Below are 18,988 nucleotides of genomic sequence, written 5' to 3' on the forward strand. Positions count from 1 at the left end.
GGTAATGTCGTTTGGGATTTGTTTTGTTTTTCTTCTTTAAGTTTGTATATGTCCTTTGCAGTCACTTAGCAGTTCTTTCTCTTTTTTGGTCTGAACATCAAAACAAATGGATTAATCCATGTTTCCCTTTCTGTTCTTCCTCAACCAGATGTACTACATGAATTGGAATTCTTTAACCTCTTTCTCTCCTTAGATTGTTATATTACTACTATCATTACAAATTAGCTGTATGAGGTAATAATCAGGGGGCTGGTGAATTTCCTTCCTTAATCAGCTGCTTTGGAGGGTGTCCATTTCAACCTCCATGTCTGGCACTCCTGCATTCCTTTCCAGCTGGTCAACCACTTTTTCACTGGAATTCCTCATGCTTAATGTTACTGGTATCCTTTTGTATCATATGGGCTTCTCTGTGTCACAGCTTTGTCTATAGGTCTTCTGCCAGTTTCCTAAATGGAATGTGCAGGGACACTTTCATTCCTGATTTCTGCTTTTGGAAGATACAGGTCTGTGTTCCCTGGTTTCAGCACAGAACCTGAACTGAAGAATTTCCCTCCACAGTTCCTTTGCAGGCACAACTGCAGGTAGCTGCTCTGTGTCCAGCCTGCACCCTCAGAGCTGTAGGCTGACAATGATCTCATGACAGAGGTGATTCTGATGCTGTGCTTTTAAGGGGGTGAATTGTGATTCTAAACTTCTTTCTCAAGTCCCCTCTCCAATCTGTCTCTAAAGTTTCCCTGTTATGAAAGTCAGCGAGCCATTGAATGTTGATTCACAAATGCTTATCTTTCATTGTGCTTCTGTGATCAGTTTAGACACACCGTAGGAAATTGATATCTGAGAACACACTATCATCCCTCAAAATGATGCAGTACATCTTTTTGTCATGTTTTCTTGTGAAATTATCCCCTTTACAAGGCTTCTCCCATTTGCCAACATAACTGATAACTTCTCAATGATTTTTGCCATGCTGAGCTATATGCAAAGAGATTAGGTAGGTCCTTTTCCCATTATGTTTTAACACTCCCTAAAAAACTGAAGGTTAGTATTTTTACTCCCTTTGCACTGCAGAGAAGGAACTGAAAGCTATCATTTAGCAGATGAGTGTTCTGTTGGGCAGGCTGTTAGATAAAAGAGGAGCTATTTTTAAGCAACTTTGTGGCATTTCTTACACTTCCATTTTCTTTGCCCTGATAGCACAAGATGGATCTCTGCAGCAAACTACTTTACTCTTTGTCCCATTTATTTTATTGAGTGTATCAATGGAGCAAGGTTTTGTTTAGTGAAAGATGTGTAGAAGTTCTTTTGGAAAACATGCAGTGCTTGCACTGTAATACTAAGGAACTGTCTAAACTCAGATAATATTAAGGCTTCAGTGTTATACAGTCACACTTCTTGAATCGTAAAATTGTTTGATACAACACTTTTTCCTCACGTGCAAATAAACATTTTTCATTTTGACAGTAATAGCTTCCTTAAACTGAACTGCTTTGAAAATTGTTTTCTTTAATGCTATTTAATGGTACAGTGTGATCAAGGAAGCAGTGTAATAGGTCCTACTTAATGTTATTTGTTTTGTTGCAAGAAAAGAAAAAGTGCCACCCTGGACTGGCACTTTGCTAAATACAAGTGCCAGTCCAGGGTGCTACAGAAGTCTTTATAAAGAATACAGAGCCATAGTATAGCAATTTAGGAAGGTACACATGCCTTAATACAAGAAAGTAAAAATTAAGAATTTCTTTGGATGCTGAAATCTAAATCAATAAATATTTTAAATCTAGGACTCAGATCTGCAGGTAAGAGTCCAAGCTTGTGAACCTTGTCTTAAAATGTTTCTGTCTTTTGTGGTGGAGCAGCATGGATTTTAATATTTTAGAAGTGGTTTGGGACAAAGTATCTTGTTATTAATGATTTTGAAGGCAGATTCATTTTTTTCCAATAAGTTTTTTATTACTTGTATGAACTGGAAAAGAGCAACCAATAGAGCAATGTGGCGCTAGTAACATAGCAATGGACTAGTCATCACAAACTAAGGGGGTTAAAAAAAGTCGTCCCTTACAGGGACAGGGTACGTACTCTAATAAGTACATAAAAGAGAAGCTACTGTCTAGCCAGTTTGTGGAATCCAATATCTAAATTCATTTGTTCTGATGACAAAATCTGATTTGTAGCATACCATCAATCAGAATCAGAATAATATTGCAGAAATACCAGACATGCTGAAATCAACAAGTGAGATAATTTTGCTCTGCTTAGCCATGGTAAGTGTTCACAAGCTGTGCTTGTTCTGTTTTTTTAATTCTACTTAGAGAGATGGGCGATAAAGGCAGACTAGGAGCAATGTGAAGCATTACAATGTAAAATAGCATACAGAGAAAATGATTTGTGATTATTTAGTCCAAGCAAAAATATATCTGAAGGGCAAACTAATGTAATTGCATTATAGCACTGGAGTTTCAGGCTATCTATGGAGACAATTCTTTAAGATAGTAGAGGCAATATAGTACCTTGCTTAAAGGAGATATAGAATCTGCCTTTAAGGGAAAGAAAGAAAGAAAAGCAAACCATTATGTCTGTAGTAGCTAAGGTAAACTTAGCAATATTGTAAGAAAATAATATTCTTTACAGAACATCTCCATTATGTCCACAGTTCGATTTAAGACATGCTTTATCATTTTTCAATAGGTATAAATGCTGCCAGAATAGTTACAAATGCCTGTTTAGCACTTGTTTTTTCTGCTGCCTCACTTAGAGATTAGTGCCAGAAGAGCTGAAGTTTTGCTTGTGTCAGGGCAAAGTGCAAACATGAAAAGCACAAAACACATAATTGCATTATCACAAGGTATTTCGTGCATGTGACTGACACCCAAATAATATTTTTACTTCTCAAAATCTACTGCATTAGTTCAGTGTTTTTTCACTGGAATACACAATAAGGCTAAGTGCTAAAACTTATTTGTAGAAATTCCTAGAAAAATGTCAGAACCTCTTCTCTATTTTAACTGTCATATGTGTACACAGCAAACCAGTGTGTCCATTTTTTTTTGTCTTATAGGTAAATATTTTTACAGGTTTATCAATGTTGACTGCTTCTGTATAGAGCATATTTGTTTATTGTCTTCTTATATCAGGTTTTTTTTTTCTTTCTGAAGTCAGGCAATCACTTTGTTGAAAAATAAAATAATAATGTATGATAAAATTTTCATCATAACTGAATTATCTTCAAGATTCTGTGCTGAAATTACAACCAGGACTCAAACACAGGGAAGTGGATTAAATAAACTGCAATTTATGTGGACAAAATAAACACACCCACACTCAATACTGCTGGCTCCTGCATGGCTTGTTTTCACCAGGGCCCCGAGGTCCCTTTCTACAGAGCTGCTTTCCAGCAGGTCAATCCCCAGCCTGTGCTGGTGCACGGGGTTACTCCTCCCCAGGTGCAGGACCCTGCGCTTGCCTTCCCTGAATTTCCTCTCTGCCCATCTCTCCAGCCTGCTGAGGCCCTTCTGGGGTATTGGCTGCTCCTCCCGGCTTGGTGTCATCAGCAAACTTGCTGAGGACATCTCTGCCCCTTCATCCAAGTCAATCCACCTCACCTCCACTCAACCAGTCCACACTTCCTGAGTTTGCCCACAAGGATATTGTGAGAGACCAGTGTGAAATGCCTTGCTGAAGTCAAGCAGGCAATATACACTGCTGTCCCCTCATCCCTCCAGGTAGTTTTTTCTTTGTAGAAGACATCAAACAATGATTTACCCTTAGTGAATCTATGCTTCTGATCTCCTTCTTGTCACCTACATGGATGGAGATGGTCTCCAGAATGAGACGCTCCATCACCTTTCCAGGGGTTGAGATCAGGCTGAGTAGCCAGTAGTTCTTTAGGTCCTTTTTCTTGCTTTGTTTAAAGACTGGGGTGACATTTGCGTTCTTTCAGTTCTTAGGTGCCTCTCCTGGTGGCCACAACCTTTCAAAGACAATAGTGAGCCGCCTCACAATGATGATATTAAAGGACACATCTATGTTTGAATGAAAAATATCATAACTTCCCTTATGATGGAATAAAATCAAAATTTTAAACATGAAAGAGGAGTTTCATCTTGTTGTCATGATAGGTATATATTTTAAATTAATATAGGTAGTTTATAATTTAATAATCAGATCATACTCCACACTTTCAAAAACCATTCTAAAGTAACGTGTATTCAAGGAATTTTAATTCCAGTTAGTTTGGATAGCAGGCTGACTTTTCTTTCTTTTTAATGGTTTTTCATGTTATTTTTTTTCCTTAGTTTGTTTCTATTTAAACATTGCTGCACTGTGCTACAGTAATTTCTTCCCTAGCTTTACCTGGTATCTACATAGTGTCAGCATTGTAGATGTTATCTATTATTGTCAGCAGATGGATGAAGGCAGGTGTTTGCATCAATCCATATTTTTGCCATTCCAGTGAATAGCTTGCCTTTATTTTACCTTTATTTTGGTTGTTGAAGTTCAGTTATCTTTCCTAGTAATCCAGGAAAATACTCTGGTTTTGCTGCTTATATCACTGCCTATTTTGTTTATGCAAGACTTTTGCTGCCTTCAGTTTTTCCTTCAGTTGTACACCCATAATCACATCCAAGCACCATTTTTCTCTAACTGGCATTATTTTCCAGCTCTGTTTATTAAATCCAGGGTTTTGCGTGTGTGAATACAATACAAATAATTTCCTTTGTCATCTTCCTTCCAATTTTTTGTGTGCATCTTCCATTTTATCAACAACATAGCTGCTAATATAGTTCATCTTCCTTATCATCCCCATTACTGTCCCTTTACATTACCTGCTTTTTTGTGCCATCCTATCAAGTCCAGTATTCTTTTTCCATATGCACTATAAATCACTGCTGCTACATTGGTTTGGTCACCTTTTTTTCTGATATCATACCCTCTTTTTTTTTTTTTTTTTTAGCATGGCATGTTTGTATGTTTAGATGTTTAATCTTTGCTTTTTCATACCTGTTCAGCCACATGATCCAAATTCCATTTCATGTGTGGCTTGTGCTATGATGCCTACAAGGCAATAGACATTGAATGCTTATTAATTTATAGGGCACCTAATGTAGGCACTTTGTTGAAACCCTACTTTTCTATTATTATAATTTTCCCCTCCCTGTTTTGTGTACTGATTCCTTCTTCAGGATGTGAACTTTTGGAGACAGAGTTTGGGCTTAAATATATACTCAGAAAACACGCAGAATATAACATTTAGAATCAGAACTTTTGAAAACCTTGAATATTATTGACAAGAATGGATTTCCTGACCCACCAACTGCTTGGTTGTTCCTGCTGTAAAGTACTGAAACGTGTATTTGGTGTATGTTGTTATTATTATGGAAGCCAGAAAAAATACTGTGCAAACTTGAAATATAAAATACTATTTATTAATGTTCTAGTCCATTCAGTTGGTTATTGTTGGTCAATAACCAACACTTCACTTTCCACTGTGCTACTGCATGTAAGTTCATGATCCTAAGGAAAAAGCCTGCATTTTAGGTAGCAGAATTCTTTACTGCCTTCTCACTGCCCGCTTCATCAGATGCATGACAAATTACTGGAGGATATATCAGACTGCTGTTCTCACCCCATGTGATGAGAGTTTTCCTTGGAACATCATGCCTTTCAACTTCTTTTCTCCAGACCAAGGAATTTTGAATTCTTATACGGGAATTGCAGATATTTTGTCCACTTTAATGTCTTTCATATAACAATGTTATTGATAGATTTGCAGAATTTTCTAACATTAAAGGTCTTGATTTCATGCAAGGAGGTGTTATTTCATCTGGATGGAGTGAGTTTATAAGATTTAGTTACTGACTTCCAAAATGTTATTTCTAATTGAAATATTCCACAGCTTGGCTTCAAAACTGCCCTTTTAGTAGCTTAAAGATCTTCTAAGCCTGCCTAGTGAATCCTGTTCTAGGTCTTCTGTTGTCATCTGTGTCACAGAGGACTGACTCTATTGTGTAGAAGGCTAAGCTTGTTCTTTCACACTTCTGGTTTATCAGCAATTTGTGTAGAATTCCTTATCCTCTTCTTTTTTCTTAGAATGTCTCAGTGCTGAAACAAATAAAAGTAAAAAAGAAAAAAGAAGGAAAAACAAGAGAGAGAGAACAATAAAAGAAAGAAAGCACACCACAACATATTTCATTAGATAGCAATATGTGTAGTCCAGGACTAGTTGTAGTTGTTTAGATTGTAGACAGACTACTGCAGATTGTAGTTTTAGCCAATTTCCTGACTTGTTGGGAAGTATTCATAGTTCTTGAGAAGTATTCATAGCATATACTTTATATTTGTAGTTATCATAAAATATGCTGCTGTAATAGTTTATTGGGCAGAAATTATACAGGCGGTATAAGTAATACACCCTTGTAGAATTCAATGCACATTGTGAAGAAATAACTTAATCTTTTAAAAGATCATCCTGCCTGTTTAAAGACAGTGTGAATTAATCTCTGGTTTTCTTATATACCATTTACAGAGTCATCAAAGAACATAAATCTCTGCCTGTTTATAAGCAGATCAAAGCTTGAAAAAGCTCTGAATGTCAGTATTGTTGTTTGCTTCCCAGAATATTTTTCTGGAGAGTACTTTTACATTCTGATTCAGATTTATACTCTCATTATCACAGATTTATAGTGAGCATAGTTTAGGACTTCATTTACTTTAATGTGGTGTTCAAAGTCAGTAAAACTCTTCCTTAGGTTGCTGCAGTTTTAAGACAAACAACAGCATAAACTAAATGTTTGGTTTTCATATTTTAATAGCTTCTTATTTGAATTTCTGGTTTTAATAACTGAAATGTGATCTACTCTAAGAATAACATAAAATATTGATAGTGATGTTTGATTTTTTCTTTTTTTACAATCTCTATAAGACATGTTTATGGACGTAAAGGGGTTGTTTTTCTTTGTGTCTGAGGGAAAAGAACAATATAAGTGAGGCAGGGTCACTGTTAGTTTGTTTTATATTCTTAAATGAGAAACATGGAAAGTTGTACATGGTATAACATACAGAATAATGATAAATATTAAATAATAATGAAGAGGACAAAGCGATATGAAGACAATCACTCAGAACATAGCACAGACTGATGCCCACTCTGTCTTCAAGCAGTGGCCACTTTGAAAGACAATCCTTGTTTTCTCCAGCCCTCCATGCCTCCAGCCCCCTTCTTCCTCTACCACCACTTTTCCTCGCTGAGCATGGTGTTACAGGTATGGAATATGCTTTTGGCCACTTGGGGTCAGTTGGCTTAGCTGCATTCCCTCTTGACTCCTTGGCCATCCCCACTCTACTTATTGGGGACAGGGAAGGGGGGAAAACATGAGAAAGTCTTGACACTCTGGAAGCACAGATCAGGATTAGCCAAAGCACTGGTGTGCTATGAGCAGTGTTTTAGCCAAAACTGCACACTATTATACCAGCTGCTATGATGAAAGAAAAATTCCATCTCAGTCAGTCCTGGTACCGAACTTGACACTTGTTTTAAGTACTGGCATAGTTCATTCAAGTCTATTTTTGCACTTGAATAAAATCAAATCACAACAAAAGGATAATCTGAGTTTTATTTGCCTGGAAAACCTAAACTTTATGGAGTTTATTTGGGAAATAAGCAGAAGGACCTTCCTCTGATTAATCTTTTAATATTAATAACTTTTTAACCAAGTTGTGTTAGTTCTGAAAACCCTTGAATTTTTCTCTTTAGCAGCATAATTTTAACCCAATGAAACAAGAAACTCCTCTTATTCTAACCCCTGTTTAAACTTGATGGAGGAGTTATTGATGAAAAAAACATACTGGGAAGTAATTCTTTCAGTGGGGTCATCTTCATTAAGCATACTGTAGTATACTTATAGTCATACACGTCTGACTATTTTCTGTATTTTACAATTCAGACTTATTTCATGTCAGTCATTACACATTTCAGGAATTGTCTGGAAAATTATTGTGCTTATCAAGGAATTCATGTTGCAGTCACCCTGTTCCAGTTTAATAACACCTTTTGTAACTTAGGTTGTAGAATGTAATGTCTGTCTTTTTGTGTTGAATTGTAATTTTACTGAAGCTAGAGCGCTTCTGTCTGTGCAGAGTCTGTCTGCATTCAGTTTGTTGGATTCTGCTGAAGGACTAAAGAATGAGTACCTAGAAAGGTTACTTAGAAAAATGAAAGCCCTTATGGACACAGTAGGCTCTATCAATACTTTGTTTCTGAGACCCTGACAGTTTAATCCTGCTGTACGATTTAACTTCCCACTGCTGAAAATAAACAGAGAAAATATTATAAGTATCAAAAAATAGTGAACAAATGGATTTTGTGCTTTAAGTCTGTCAGTAACATAAGAACAGTACCACCATATAGTAAGTGAAAGTATTTTGAAAATTGATTAATAGTTGTGAGGAACTGTATTACTTCAGTAATAAACACTTACGTGAACATAAGTCTAGAAGAATACTGACAGTACTGTCTTCCCAGCAGTTTTAACAGAATACATAAATGAGGAGCAAAGACAATAATGATGTGAAAGTAAAATAATGAGTAGCTGCTTACTGAGGTTTGTGCCAACCCTGTGTGGAATAAGCTGAGATTCAGGAGGGTAAATATCACATACAAAAATATAATTTTATCCTAAACATACTTGCAAGATAAGAGCAGATGGAAGCTTCTTTGGCAACTTTAATTTCAGCATTTCTAGTTTTCTGAAAGCTTCACTTTACATTTTTGTGTATTTTGTGTTTATTTTTTACTTCCTCCTTTTCCCTCCTTCCATATTTTTCTTGTAAATATATTTCATGTGTGTCAGTTAAAAACATTTCACGGAAACAGGTAAAATGAAATATTGAATTTGCCTTTTCAGTTAGAAAACATGTTTATACCCAAATGAATAAATCAAAAAAATATCTAAATCTTGTTGAATATTTATTCACTGACAAAAGCTACAGCATGCTTGTTGTATTTCCCAGGTTATCCTTTACTATTAAAATTTTATATTCTCTTACTATAGGATTGATCAAATTGAGATTCAATTTTTGTTAAGGCAGATTGTACATTCCATAATGAATTTCTTTATTTCCTTTTCAAAGACAGGTATCACTGTTTCATTTTGCACTTTTTGTTAGAAAGCCCAGAAATACCTGTAGTTTTCCATGTGAAAATATTTGTATAAACATTACTTGACTTAAGAGAAATACTTTAACATAGATCATCATTTTCTTAAGAAGCATTATTTGACAATTCAGCTACAGCAGTCGAGGACTTACCCAGCTGTTTACCCAGTAGGCAGAGGTTACTTGCCACATACTTCAGCCAGCAGAGCAAAGGGGCAAGATCTCATTGTTCCAGTACACTAGAGTCACCAATGGCTTTGAAATATGTAATTTGCAATTAGATTAAATGTGCTTATTTTGCACTTAAGTGGATCAAGTTAAATTCCACTGGCTGTACAGTGAAGAATTAATTTTCTATCAGGAATATAGTGACAAGATTCTCGGGATAAAAATCTTGACTTTCTATTGCTGTGCAAAATAATTTTGTCTCTTGATTTTAAAGCATGTTTCATTGTTTTTGGTTGTTTTTTTTTTCCTGTAAGAGTGCAGCTGAAGCCTCATTATGCCACTTTTCTATGCTTATATTTTATTGAACATTGAATTTTGTGGTTTGCTTGTTTCATCCAGACTTACAGTGGCGCCTTTCCTATTTCTGGTCCGATAAATAAGCACAAAAAATCAAAATTAACATTTTCGAAGTTATCAGCAACATGCTCTTAGTAGTGCTGAGAAACCACTAAAAAACTGTTTTCTTTCTTCCTACATGATATTTTTCTATGTATTTTAATCACCGGGAAAAGCAAAAACACTGGATTCAAGCTATAAATTGCTTTAAATGTAAAAAAAATGTTACATATATAGAGAGAAAATGAAATACTTTTTTATTGAGCAGTTGTAAAATTACATTCAGCAATTGCAATATTTTCACCCTATACAGGGGATAATGATGATCCACAGTTGTACCCTGGCATTAGGTTCATCCAAGAAATAAAGTATTCAGGCCACCATCAGGTTACACAGTTAAATACTTCAGCCCTAGGTGAAGCTAAATGTGCCCATCTACCTCCTGCCTAAGATCATGAGAAGAGCTGGGGACAGCATTCATTATTTTTAGGGGTTAAGCCAACCACTGTCTTCTTTTTAGGTTGTTCTGGATAAGGTTATTTCCTAAAGTGAATATATATATATATTATTGATTGTAGGATGGAATGGGAAATTTGAGAGTCACTAAAAAAGGAATACGACTTGAAGGAATATCTGAATTTCTGCTTCCATTATATGTGAAAGAAATCCATTCCCGAAAGGTAGGTATTTTTCATCTTTATTTCTTAATTTGCAGCTAATATAAATTGATATCTTCAGTCTCAAACTACAAAGTTTAATTCTTACACCTCCTAGATTAGCAATCAGTAGAGGTTTGCTTTGAGAATATCTTAACAGTGAAAGCTTCCTTCATGTCAATTTTTTTTCCTCTGAAACCTTGCTTACTTCTTAAAAGAAATGTTTTATCCTAAAGAAAGGAGATTCAAAGCATGTATATTTTATACTTCAAATGACCTCAGCACAGGGAATGGAACATTTGACTCTCATTTGATGTAAAGTCCAGAAAAGCAAGAGTGGTGATAAGTTCAAAATGCAGGGAAATAAGGAATGGTTTTATTCTTTTTATCACTAGCTATCATGGTTGCTTTTTCTTTTTCATTTTTTTTTAATTTTAATTCTTTTGGTGTTTATTTTGCTCATTAGGTAGAGGAAATCCTGCTATACTGTGTAATGTCTCTAGGATTTAATTTTTCAAAGCAAAGCCTTTAAAATGTTGTTTAAATGAAATTATCATATAGCATCAGGTTATTACAGAGAAAAAAAGAAAAGTAAGAAATTTTGTACTGTGAAATTCAGTGTAGGTCTTTTTAACTCTTTTGTTTTTATTCAGTTATGCTGTTTATATTAACATTGTCAATGAATTAAAAAAATATTGAAATGCTGGAATTTCCATGAGAGTGATTACCTATGATCTGAGTAAAATGTTATGTTGGCTTTCAGTCCATCATGAGGAAAGAATTTTAGTGTGCATACTGCAACATTTGATAGGAAACACAAGTATCTTGACCCTAAATTTGTGGAAAATTTTGTCTGTTGAAATCTGTCTTCTATGTATATAAGAAAAATCTTGAGTACCTTCATAAATGAGATGTCAGTTTCCCATTTGTCTTAATTAGTTTGCTCTTATGTTAATAAATCCTTGAGGTAGTCTCTTCATCTTGTTCTGTAAAGCTAAGATCTTCCAGTTCTTGACAGAGTAGCAGTATTGTCCTAGGTAATGAAAACTTTTATAGTATTTAAGTAACTTTGCAGGGAGCATACTTTTCATTCAAGGCTGCAGAACGTTACTCATGATGTTTGCATTTTTCCCATTTCTTTTTTGTGAGTGGTTATTGTTCCAAGTCCTGTTACTGTACATGAGAGTAATGATTGGGAATATTTTCTTGCCCAGCGCTTCATACTGCAGAACATTGGTTCTGTTAAAGAGAAGATGAAAACTTTTGTTCCAACTGATAGTAATGAGACTTGAGGAGGGTCCCAATTTCATTTAGCTGCTAACAAATCTCAGAAAAAAAATGCACACATATGCATTTTATGCATATTTAATGCATAATTATTGTAAAGGAGAGGATGCAGAATCTACCAGATGCCTAACATACGGTGCCACTAGTCCTGTGAGGCTCATGAAAAAAACAACATTTGTCAGTAAATATTCTCAAGCCATCAGAAAATAGAGTTGATTATTAACTGGAAAAAATAATTCAAGTATAATATTTTTGGAGTTCCAATTCTACTTATCTGTATTAACTTTAAGGCACTTGTCACCTAGATAAAAAAGTGGTATTAACACAGGCTTTATTCTCATCTTGCAGAACTTTTGAACTAGGTTCACTTTCCAGTCTTATGCCAACTTGCTCAGTAGTTGTGCTAAAGTTCAGTAACTTAAATTGGAATGCCACAAGGGAATGATGAGGGAAACCTCTGGAGCTGTATCCAGCTTAGCAGTAGGGTTTTGTTGTGTCTCTGCAGAGTATTTCTACAGCTGTATGGCATCTGCATGTGGCATGAGCTGTTTTGGTACTTAGAAAAGTGGCCATAGTGTTGTTGAAATCTAAAAGTAAGCTAGGTTTACTGAGGTCTCATCCCAGTCAGTAGTGACCTATTCAATACTGACAGCAGATTCTGAGCAACCATCCTGCTCACTCACCAGCTACTAGTGTTTACTTTGGGTAATACAGACAGAAATGCTTTTGTCTGCCTTTTCCATTTAAGTAATAAAGATTTAATTTGATATATGCTGGAGTTAAAATATTCTGTGAAATCAACAAGTCATTCCTTATCTCTAGAAAGAGACTTAGTTTTTTAAGCCCACGTTCATTCCCCAATAAAAGAACATATCCATTAAAGTGACATTGTTTGATTAACTCCTTGATTACTTACTCAGTAGTTACTTTACAGGACTGGTATATTTCCTCTGCACTGCAGAACATGGTTTGTGGAATGGGCTCTGAGGGAGCTCCACGGAGGCTCTCAGGAGGTCAGGTCTTCACTGCTCTCCCACTGCAGCTCAGGGCAGAGTGAGCTGGGAAGGCCAGTGTTACTAGCAGTGAGGTGCAGCAGTGGCTGTGCTGTGCTGTGCCTAGGAGGCATTACTAGAATTCTTGCACCTTTGCTGGTGCTGTCTTTTGGTAAGCTCGATCTGAAAGTGATAAAAATGTTCACTGAGAGGGCAGAATTCACCTCTGTATTACTGCTGCTAAGAGTGCCCAGCCGTCTGTTGAGTAGGTAGGCAGAGCTGAGCTCTCTGCTGCTGCAATTTAAGTGTGAGAATGGCTAGATTTGCTAGTGTAAAGCTCACAGATGCTTACTGATGACCACTTGCCTGCTGCATACCTGGATGCCCAAATAAGATCATTTATACAGTGTTAAATGCAGACCTTAAACTACCTTTATCAAGATAATGGTATTGAACATTGTGTGTAGGTTGATCTTGTGATTGCTTTTATCTTGTGATTGCTTCATTGAAACCCTGAATATTCAAAGTAAGTGCTAAAATACTTAGATTTAAGTCGGTTGGAAAACAAATGTATGTGAATTCTTAAAAACAAAAGAAAACTTCTAGTAATATTTACTTCTGACAGTATAAAATTTTCTTTCCAAACGTAGTAGTGAAAAAGCCAGGTCTTGACTAAAATAAATACTTTCTTTTGTGTAGAAGTTGTGTAAATGACAAGGCTACTCAGAGTGTGCTGTTTCCCTGGCCCTGCTCCTCTTGCTTTGCCCTTTTTACCATACACAGTCAGTGGTGTCTGCAGAACTATGGGTTCCTACCCCCAATTCTATGTTTACACAAAGAAACTTCTGTATTTTCATCAAATGGCTTCTCTGCATGTCAGAATTTAAAGGATGTGTCAGACCCTGAGCTGATATGGGCTCATTTGACCCTGAATTGACATCTTCATATCCCCCAAACCAGGGCATGTGTAGTCTGTGTAATGAATCTTACAGAGAATTACATTTTGGCTATGAATGGTCTAGCTGTATGCTTTTGATCAAACTGCTAGCCTGAAACCAGTAAATTTCATCCAGACCATGTTATATTTCTCATGTTTATATAATTTGCATTGTTATGATGCAAACTTTATTCTTTATAGTGTATCTTTAATGAGATGTATGAAATCAAATAACACATAATTCAACATCCTGAATTATTTCAGTTCTTCTGAATTAAATGTTTTTATTATCATGCTACTCCATCCGTACCACTGCACTTAGAATGGAAACAATCAAGGTGCAGTCTTATTAGCTTGTCACATAACAATAAAAGTAGTTTGTGGTGTTTTCTTGAGAATGTATTCCTGGGTTTATTAATCTTTTTGATTTACACATACAGTTCTTAAGAGCCAAAAAAAAAAAATCCAGTTTTCTCTTTGTTAAATTATTTCCATTACATAAAAAAAGAAACCCATTGTCCCTTCAAGTAGAGGGGGTTACTTTGGATTTTTTTTTCACAATTAATAAGGTTAAAAATGTATTCTCTGAAAGTAGTGTGTGTTTTCCCGATATATCCTTAGAGAGCACAGAATTTAATAATTGAGTTAAAAGTCTTGAGGAAAATGTCAAGAAAACAAGAAATAGTGAATGTATATGAACTTCTTACTGAACATGAGAAACTATGAAAACTTTGTGTTTATCTTGTGTTTTAAAATATGTGATTCTATATGAATTAAGAAATTGCAGGTGGGGTTCAAAGTAGGATTTCTTTCAGGTATTTTTTCCTCCAGATTTTTACTCAAGAGACAGACTGTCTTTGTATGTATTTAGAGAGCTTTATCTTATATTGTTTTATTTCCAAACCTGGATCAATCTTGACAAAAGCAAATCTAAAATATATTTCTTTCATCAGTGTTTCTCTGAGTGTATATAATCATCAAAATAGAATTGGCTTTTCCTAATTTCGGCCAAATCACTGCATATATTTAGGTTTATGTTTGGGCCTTAGGTGCCTTTGTGACAACCTCAAATTCTTTTTCTGAGACAATATCTTTATTGAGCTTCTTTCTCTAATGGAGTTATAAGGATGCAGCATAGATCACATCAAATACCTTAATGAAGTTGAGGAAGAACATGCACTCTTTTTGTGCCTTGAGACAGGCTTTTTGCAAGATCACAAGTCGGTGCTCCTTGCCTTTACTAATCCCATGCTTATTTTGCCCCAACTGACTTTTTTCATATCTATGTTGTAATAATTTTTAGGGGCCTCTTCCACATAATCTTGCTAGCAACTGATGTGAGACTGACTGGGCTGTAATTTCTAAAGTCTTCTTACTTGCAAGATGCTCATACTCTCTTGTATGAGAGTATGGCAGCCTGGCAGGATGGGGATTTTGTTGATTTTGGGGTTGGGTAGGAGGAGCATATTCCCCCACATTCCACTCAGACATGTTCTCCCAACATTTCAAGGCCATAATTGCTATATCTACCCTCTTTTCTGCTCTGTGAGATACCCTTCTGCCATCAATCAAAATCAGTTCAAGAATCATGCAGTCCTACCACTGCTGAGGTATTTATGTATCAGAGAAACTCCATTAAGGAGATATCATTGCACATTTTTTTTGTAATATTAAAAAAAAATCATAAATGTACCCAAAGAATCTGCCTCTGTTATTGCACAGGATGAAATGCAATACTTGTTTCTGTAGCTGCATGTCACAATCCACTCAGCTAAAACTTGAAATGCTTCCCAGTTAATTTTTCTGATACCTGCTCTTCAAGCCTTGCCCTTTGGAATCACTCACCTGTCACTAAAGATAAAGTCACTATTATGGCATTGTCCTGGTTTTGAGAACTAGGACAGTCATAAAGGACTCCTTAAGTTATTTTGACTTGAACACCATGTCATTCCAATAGCGTCACTTTTATTGATAGGAAAACGATATAAGCTTTGCCAAAGGACAAGTCACTCCTATGTTTGTTGGTGGTCTCTGGAGGGACTACCACTCTGAAACTGAGTTGGCTGTGCTCACTCTTTGCTGACAGCTGATAAGAACTTCCATGATTCATGATTTTGTTCTTGATTTGCTATACTTCAGTGGAATCTGTCTGGGGATCATTCAGTTGAACAACTTTATCTTTTGAACTTTGCTTTTTCATGTCAGCCTCTACTCCTGCTTTTATTGGTGAGACTTGTTGCTCAGTCAAGGAGGATCTCTGCTTTTTACACTGAAACATCTGAGTTAATATTACCCAAGACTTTTTCTTTGGTTGATTATGGTTCATGAATCAAGTCAGGAGAGGCCTATATCCACCCAATTTTATACCAGCCTGAGGAACTGAATTTGATTTAGGAGCCCTTCTTCAGATGGATGTGGGAAAGTTATTGAAGTTGGAAGTGTTTTTCTGGGGGTTGGTGGTTGTTTTAGTCTCAGTTGCATTTTCAGTGTTCCAGGTACTTCCTTCATGTAATACATCTGTGTACTGCTGGGGAAAATTTCAGTGAAACTATGTGACATCTCAGTCTGATGTTCATAATGTTATGCTTCTAATTCTCATGTAAAGTATATTTAGATTGAGCTGTTTTAACTGTATGGGCATCTTATGCTGAGGAATGAACTTTTATTTCCTGAACAACTTTAAAATAGTTTAATTGCAGTTTACACAAGCTAAGCAACTAAAGAAATACTACATGTTTAAAAAAAATTAATATTTCCATAGAAAATCTGTTCCAACAGAATAAAGTAAAAGCAGATTACTTGCAACTTACTTGAAAAGAGGAAATATCTCTGTCTGTCTTTATCTCTCTGTGTATGAGTTTGCTTATATTTCTTTTTGGAGGACATTTATCCTTTGCATGACATTTTATAATCTTGAGGAGCACCTTAGTTTTGCTTCTCTGTATAAACCTTAGGACTATGGATGCACAGGTGAAACTAAGAGGAAGAAATGTGAGTAATTGTGGCAGAAAAATATCCACAGAAGACATTTAGTCAAATGAAATATATTAACATTGTTTTATCTCCCAAAAGTATGGATAGTTTTTTAGCCCTGATTTGAGGGTGGCTGAGATAGTGTTAAATGTATTTTTTCCAAGTGTAATATCCTCACTCTTAGGCCTTTGGTAGAAAAAAGACAATATTCACAAAAACCATTGTGAGTGGGTGTGTCTTAAGTTAGAAGGAGATACTTCACATCCAAAGACTCAGTGTATTAAAAGCTATGGATGTTAATGTAATAAAATTACAAGTCTAATGATGTTGGAAGCTGTCAGAATGGATTTATCAACAGGAAATGATTCCTGCCCAAGCTGTCTTCTACAACAAGGTGCCATGCTTGGTGGATGAGGACAATTATTATTTTTAATCTTGCCTTTAGTATCCCATCACATATTCTTGATTGATGATGTACAGTCTAAAAGAGCAGTGAGGTGACCTGAGAAATGGCTTAACTGCTGGGTTCTAAGGGCTGTGACCAGTGGAGGCCAGTGGGTCAGTACTGAGGACAGTGTTGTTTAATTTCTTCATTAATAACCTGGACAATCACTGTGCAATCTCGACAAGATTGCATATGAGACATAACTTGCAGGATGAGTGTACAAACAAGCAATTTTTGGAAACAAAAGAGAACAAGAAAAATAATGAAAGCATTGGAGTTTTAACTGTTCAAAATTTTAATTATTCCTAACTCATTAGTAATAACACTCTTTTTTCTTTTCCTGTTTCACATCAGATGAATCTCAGAATCATCAGATGAATCTTTGATCATTACCCTCAATGAGGGTAATCAGAAGTTCTGATCAAATCAGAACTTCAAAGATAACACTTTCAAAATTAATATAAGAAAGATTGTCAGAGTATTTATTCTGACACAGATGTTGTGTCCTAAAGTTTGAATGTGTAAATTCCAGAAATACAAGTTAACATATAAAGTAAATTTTACCCATTATATGTAGAATTTTGTAATCTTGAAATAAGACAAACTTGTTACAATCTTCTTTTACTTGTCAGTTTTGCTTTCAGAATACTTTTTGTCATGCATGATACTTCTCACTTTAAAAACATTTGTAGTGAAATAATATAAAATAATCAAGTCATTCATAATCTACGAAAATAAATATCAATAAAATTCCCCAAATTCCCCATACCTAAAGACTGCTTGTTACAGATCAGAGGTGAGATGTTCTGAACCAATTTTGGTTTTGATGACATCTGTGACAAAGTCGTAGAAGCTTACTCACAGAGTTTCATGAGGCAGTTTAGAAAAAATAATTCTTCTACATACTTATATAATTTGTCACATCTGTATTGTGTTAGAACCATGGTTGTTGGTTGGAGAGTTTGTTGGGGTTTTTTTTCTATTAGTATTATTAATATTTCTATACTCTATCAGGAAGAAGAGAAGTCCTTGAGCAAAGAAAGAAAATTGCCTTCTAATTGTTAAGAAATACTCTATGTTTTGGGACATCACACACGATATTGTGTCTGACATCACAATAGAGAAAATTAATGAATATTTCAAAGTTTATGATAAAAAAAAGAATGAATCTCATCTCCACTAGCTGGAGTGAAATTCAAAATATAAGTTATGGAATAGTTATCATGACAGTGTCTTATTAGGACACTATTGCTTTCTTAAAGGAAAAATCTGCTTGTTCCTCCACAGTTTCTGACAGCCACTACAAGCAAATATAATGGTTTCATTTAAAATATTGTCCCTCTCCCATTTGAAATGAGCTTTGTATTTTCTGCCTTTCAGAAAGAACTAAGTTGAATTTTACTGCTTCATAATAAGCAACATTTTTTGTGTGAAGACATATATACATATATATATATATTACCTGCTTGGTCAGTCTTAAGAGCTGGAGTTTATTACAGATAGTAAGCATGCTTTTTGGTTTTGTCATAATAAATGTGTCATGTTATAACCTCTAGTTTCACAAACATCTTGTATCCAGCAATGAAATTTTCTGCTTTGATAATGTCTCTACAGAGTGATTTTTGGGGTTTTTTTTTACCATTTCCTGAAGGAGATCCCTGTCCATCTGGTGTTGTGACTTAAACTTCCATATCTTTTATATAGTTCCGAAATCCCTCCCTCAGTGACTAAAACTTCATGGGTTTTTTTACTGTCAGATCAATTTCTCAGGAGCCTTCTGAACTTCCTTCAGTTTTATGAAGCAATATGGCCACAGCATTACCTGTATTGGGGAAGAATTAAGTTAAAATAAGGTAAAGAAGGTAAAGAGATTCAAGAAGTGCTACAAGCATTTTAATGAAATAGTACAATTTACTAAAACATTTTAGAATTTAAAAAATCATTTTTATCTTTTCCTTTTTAAGCAGTGTAAGAAATACATGTTACT

General features: G+C 35.3%; 1 protein-coding gene across 3 annotated transcripts in view; it reads left to right on the top strand.

The window, feature by feature from the left end:
- The window catches only part of SGCZ (sarcoglycan zeta), a 395,468-nt gene that overhangs the window by 275,889 nt on the left and 100,591 nt on the right, over positions 1 to 18,988 (top strand). For all 3 annotated transcript variants that reach the window (XM_064418070.1, XM_064418068.1, XM_064418071.1), the window contains one exon: positions 10,290 to 10,391. In XM_064418070.1, the coding sequence (XP_064274140.1) occupies positions 10,290 to 10,391 (102 nt within the window). The remainder of the gene's footprint in view (positions 1 to 10,289; positions 10,392 to 18,988) is intronic.

Source organism: Passer domesticus, chromosome 4 (assembly GCF_036417665.1).
Source record: "Passer domesticus isolate bPasDom1 chromosome 4, bPasDom1.hap1, whole genome shotgun sequence".
Taxonomy (NCBI): Eukaryota; Metazoa; Chordata; class Aves; order Passeriformes; family Passeridae; genus Passer; species Passer domesticus.